Here is a 5,793-nt window from a genome sequence, read left to right on the forward strand (position 1 = left end):
TTTCTTGGCTACTGCTCTAATCCATATGTTGATCATCCCTAATTTGACATCAGCAGTAGCAAAGGCTACAGAATACACACACAGACATATCCTGAGTGCCTAATGCCTGCCAGAGTTGGTGTCACTTCTGGTTTGCTGTGTTGGATCTCTGCAGGCAATGAATGATGCAAACACCAGTCTGCACTGGAGACAGTCCCACTGTCTGGGTCTCTTCCTTCCCGATCCTGTCTGGCATCAGACTAAAACCCTGCTCAGGATCTGCTGCAGGAAGCCACGAAAAAAGTTTGTTCCTTGGGGTGTAACCAAAAACCAGAGCTGGCAAACATGGTATTGTGTACACAGAAAGACTTATTCATGGGCCAAAAATAGTCTCTGGGTACCAGCAGTGTGCAGCACGTGGGTTTTAGATCGAGATATGTCTTCTTAAACCACTCCAGTTTTCATCTGGATGCTGAGATTGTGTTGAAAAGGGAAGTCACTACTAGCCTAGGGGAGGAGAGTCACACTTGGAGTCAGCATCACCTTTGCAGCTGTATCAAAACTGAATTTTCTCAAAACAAAGCACTCTTTCTCCTCTGCTCATGGATCCATCCCCCAGGGTTCACATCCATTTGCAACATCTTCATCACCCACTTGTCTTTCCTGGCTCCATCAATGAACTCATCAAGAGACAACTGCCCTGTGGAGGAGATGAGGAGGACACAAGAAGGGGTGTCAAAACAGGACAAGAAGAAGAAGGCAGGAAGCAAATACAATCTGGGTTTCAGGCAAGATGCTAATCAGACAAGAGTTTACTTCTTTCCCCATCTAGCTCAGCAGCTGAAGGACAAAGCACCAGGTGCACTCACACCTGCCCCATCCTACCATGAAACACAAAAAGTTGCAGTAGCTCACAAAGCCTCTCCAGGATTGCAGGTCTGATCCTGCAAGGCCCAGTTTGACTGGAAGCACTGTGTTTATTCAGGCTATTTGTGCTGACTGGGACCTGCCCTCTGACTCCTGGGGGCTCTCAATGGATGAGATGTGTGTGGCATCAAAATCCAGGCAGAACAGTGACCCCTTGTCCCAGTCTCTCACACCCCTCTGTATTTTACATTAAAACAGTGATGAAAATTATCTCCCTCTGCTCCAGCAAGTTACTTTTGATTCTGTCAAACAGACCAGAACCAAACCCAATGTGTCTATTCTGAGTAACATCCCAAGTGATTTCTTAATAGCCATAGTCAAATCCATCCTGCCCAGCACAGCTAAGTCATTAGGCACCAATGCAATCTGTGCCATCAACCACTTACCATCCCCATTCTCATCCACTAATTGAAATATCCTGTCCACAACCTCCTCTGGTGTGAGCAGTGGGGTCCTCTCCTCGGCCTCTGACCAACACACTTTCTTCAGCTTGTAGATAGACTGAAAAGAAGTTCACAAATGAAGAAACGAACTGGGAAATGAAAAGCAGTGAACTCCATTATCACCACAAGACTGCAAAGGTCTTTTACAAAGGCTGTGGGTTTAACCTTTCTAGAAAAATCTGCCACTCTGCAGCCTCAGATCTGTCACGAAACCTCTGACCTTATGCTGCAGGTTACCTCATTTGCTCTCTGAAGTTGCTGCCCTCCTATTTTCCTCACACATATTGGTCAGGCCTCAGGGTTCCTTTGCAAAGAACAAGGCAAGAGTTTCACAGATGGAAAAATCATCTGACTTGACTATGATTTTTTTCCTAACATCCAAAGCCAGGCACAGCTGGGCTTACCCACTCCTCTCTCCCAGGGAACCTGTGGCCAAGCTGCAAGATCAAGCCTGTATTAGCACATATTTTGACCTACACTTTCTGCTCCATTTTGTCACAGGAAAGGGTCAGATTTTATCTACTCCTCCAAGTGTGACAACCACCTGCTCATAGTTAACTTCACTCCTTAGGCTGAAGGGTTTTGTCTAAAGTCTTCCCAGAGAGGGGATTAGCAGTGGCCTAACACAGTTCTGGCCAATTCTTGGCTGACCTCAAAACTATAATAGAACCTGCCCCAGACAGGCTGCTCTGATGCTCCCACACCTTGGTGCTGCAGGTAACAAGCTGCTCACACCTCCCAGCCAAATTCCTGATGGTTCCCTTCAATTCCTGATGTTTTCTTGACACTGCATTTCCCCTGAGATCCCAAAATGTGTGATAGCCACCGACTGAGCCTCACCAAGTGTTGCTGTGCAAGGGGAACAGAGATGCAGAGGTGACTCCAGCACAACCACTGAGATCTTCACCTCCAGTAGGAGCACAGCTACCCTGTGACTATCTGCCAGAGATGGTGGCCCCAGCACAACCATTGAGATCTTCACCTCCAGGAACAGCACAGCTACCCTGTGACTATCTGCCAAACCCCAGAGCATTGCTGAGGTTGGAAAAGACTTTTAAGATCATCCTGTTCCCCCGTCACTGCCAAGACCACCATCAAACCATGTGCCACATCTCCACACCTCTTGAATTCCTCCAGGGATGGTGATTCCGCCCCAGCACAACCATTGAGATCTTCACCTCCAGGAACAGCACAGCTACCCTGTGACTATCTGCCAAACCCCAGAGCATTGCTGAGGTTGGAAAAGACTTTTAAGATCATCCTGTTCCCCCGTCACTGCCAAGACCACCATCAAACCATGTGCCACATCTCCACACCTCTTGAATTCCTCCAGGGATGGTGATTCCACTAGAGCCTTGGGCAGCCTGTGCCAGGGCTGGACACTCCTTTCAGTGAAGTGTTTTCTAAGCTAAACAAAAAGGTTTCCTAACATAATCTAAACCTCCCCTGCTGCAACTTGAGGTGAATTCCTCTTGTTCTATCACTTGTTATGTGGGAGAAAAAGACCAACTCCCACTTTGCTAATAGAATCATAGAACCACTTAGATGCCTCTTCACACAATCACTGATTAAATCTAAGTGCATAGCAGGAACCCAGAAAGGAATCCTTACAAAAGGGATTTCTCTACTGATTTGTGCCTCTCAGTGTGTTCTCACCAGTTACTCAGGCAGGAAACAGCCTCTATGAGGGACATGGGGTAAAATTCCCTTCCACTGGCCATAGCAGTGGATCTTGGTGGAAAGAGGTTGAAAGGGAAGGCAGAGACACAGGATCTCCAGCACAGCACCCAGATGCAGCATTTCTGGATAGCAGCAAGGGCCAGGCTGCCCACAGTGGGTATAACTGACCCCTCAGACACCTCCTCAGGCTCCACTGAGCACAGAACCTTTCACCATTTTCACCTCAACACCATCCACAGTTGCCTTGAAACCTGATGATCACAAACCCCATACACATCATTACATTGCCAAAGAGCAGTGATTGCTCAAAGAAGTGCTTGGGCAATGCCTCCTTACCTCAACAATTTCCAGCAGCTCAGGTTTATCTATGCAGCCATTCCCATCCTTGTCATACACTTTGAACGTCCATCTCAGCTTGTGTTCCAGTTTTCCTCGTAAAACAAGATTCAAGGCAGCTACATATTCCAGAAAATCGATGGTATTATCCTGTAGGAGCAGAAAAGCAGCAGCTGAATGACACTGAAGTGGGTACAGGTGATAGAAAACTGTTTTAAAAGCTCTAGGCAACTTGGATGAAAAGTGCCAAAAAGATAATTCATGGGACAGGTATTTATTAGCTGATTTAAAGAAGGTTTCTGTCAGTTCAGGACCATTAGTAAGCACAGCCATCCCCCTGTGCCCCAAGGCTGAGCTGCTGAGTGTGACAGCAGAGGAAAGCAATTCTCCTACAGTGCAATAAAGAGACACTCAGCAAACTCCAGAGATGAGGGATGTAAACACCCCACAAAAACACAGATTACCTGAAGGATGGGGAGGCAGATCATGGAGTCACAGACTGGTTTGGGTTGGAAAGGACCTTAAAGATCATTTCATTCCACCACTTGCCATGGGCAGGGACATCTTCCATAGACCAGATTGCTCAGGGCCCCATCCAAGCTGGGCTTGAAGATGAGGATCAGTGCAGGAAGTTTGGCTTTTTTGGGAAGGGATTGCCATTCCTAATTGCCATGCTGAAACCTACACCCAACCATCACCCCTTTCCCCATCCTTCTGTCTGGTTTCACTTCGATTCACCCGTGGAAGACTAGGACAGTGAAAGCATCACCATTCTGAAGGAGGCAGCAAGGACAACCACAACAAGGATTTACACCTCCTCCTGCAGATCAACACCCTCCCCAGGGCACCCTCCAACCATCAGCAAACCCCTGGGAGATTTGGGCTGTGCAACCTCCTCCCTTCACACTTGGCTGTGAGCCCCAACGTGCTCCACAGCCCCTGAGAGCAATAAGTGCTTGTGGTGTCCTTTGAAGGCCAAAGAGCATGAAAAGATGACTGAAAAATTGTTTTAATTTTCTTCCCATATTACCAATAAGCCTTTGCTTGTTAGGTCCTGCTCAAGTGATTATATACCATCAGGTTATTCAAGCAAAAACATGAGGCCTAATTTAGTGTTCTTAACACACACAAGTACCAGCATCCCTTAGAAACAGAGTTTTAGTCTTGTTAGGAATATTCCTGTAAACTACGAATGGGGCTTTGTCTGTTATGTGCATTATACCAGCATCCCTTAGAAACAGATTTTTAGTCTTGTTAGGAATATTCCTATTAACTAGGAATGGGGCTTTGTCTGTTATGTGCATTTTTTGCTCTGTAAATCTTTCATAACAGAATTTGGGATCTGAACCCTCCATTTTTTTGCAGGAATTTGGCTTTTTCCAACCTCCAATTCTGAGCCAAGCCTGACCTGCCCACACCTTCCACAGCTTTTATTTATCCTGTCTCACAAACTGACATTCATCACCACCCCAGTGTGATTTTGCCCCTGCTTTCAAACAGAGCTTAAAGGAAATCAGTTTATCAGGGAGGACTAACTTGTCTCCCCTTTTTCTGCATTGATACACAGCAATAAACAACTCCACACTTGGAATATGGTCAAAAACTTCAGGGGAAAAAAATAGAATTGTTTGGCAAGCATTGCTTAGCCATGTCCATCAAAAACTTCAGGGGAAAAAAAATAGAACCGTTTGGCAAGCATTGCTTAGCCATGTCCATGTGAGACCAGAGAAGAGCAACGAGGCTGGGGAAGGGACTGGAGCACAAGTGCCATGAGGAGAGGCTGAGGGAGCTGGGGGGGTTCAGCCTGGAGAAGAGGAGGCTCAGGGGAGACCTTCTCCCCCTCTGCAACTCCCTGACAGGAGGTTGGAGTCAGGTGGGGGTTGGTCTCTTCTCCCAGGCAACCAGCAGCAGGACAAGAGGGCACAGACTCAAGCTCTGCCAGGGGAGGGTTAGGTTGGAGATTAGGAAGAGATTTTTTCTGGAGAGAGTGATCAGGCATTGGAATGTGCTGCCCAGGGAGGTGGTGGATTCACCATCCCTGGAGGTTTTCAAGCTGAGACTGGATGTGGCACTTTGTCTAGTAACCACAGTCGGGTTGGATATGATGATCTTTGAGGTCTTTTCCAACCAGGTTGATTCTATGATTCTATGTCAAGATGAGAAAGGCAACAGTCTGACATTATTTTGAGTAACTAAAATATCCCAGGCCAACATTAGGCTGCCTTTGGCAGCAGTGCCTGGGTATGCATGAACTGTGACTAAACCAGAAATCCCACTTTCCACAGGTGTCTGGTGACAGATATAGCAAAGGGAATCAAAACCAGAGTGTCTGAATTGTTCAGCATTCCTTTGCTTTTGAAAGCCAAGCTAAAATCAATAGTTTGTTATATATCATCTGTTCATTCTCTCTCTCTCTCTCTCTCTCTCT

The 5,793-nt window shown here is 46.7% G+C and overlaps 1 protein-coding gene across 1 annotated transcript in view; it reads right to left on the minus strand.

Annotated features, from left to right (window-relative positions):
* Positions 1–375: 375 nt before the first annotated feature.
* GUCA1B (guanylate cyclase activator 1B (retina)) overlaps positions 376–5,793 on the minus strand; it is a 6,047-nt gene continuing 629 nt past the window's right edge. Inside the window, exons 2-4 of the mRNA XM_009076170.1 lie at positions 3,366–3,515; positions 1,293–1,407; positions 376–679 (exon numbers count right to left, since the gene is read on the minus strand). Of these exons, the coding sequence (XP_009074418.1) occupies positions 552–679; positions 1,293–1,407; positions 3,366–3,515 (393 nt within the window). The 3' untranslated portion in view covers positions 376–551. The remainder of the gene's footprint in view (positions 680–1,292; positions 1,408–3,365; positions 3,516–5,793) is intronic.

Source organism: Acanthisitta chloris, unplaced genomic scaffold (genome assembly GCF_000695815.1).
Source record: "Acanthisitta chloris isolate BGI_N310 unplaced genomic scaffold, ASM69581v1 scaffold7716, whole genome shotgun sequence".
NCBI lineage: Eukaryota > Metazoa > Chordata > Aves > Passeriformes > Acanthisittidae > Acanthisitta > Acanthisitta chloris.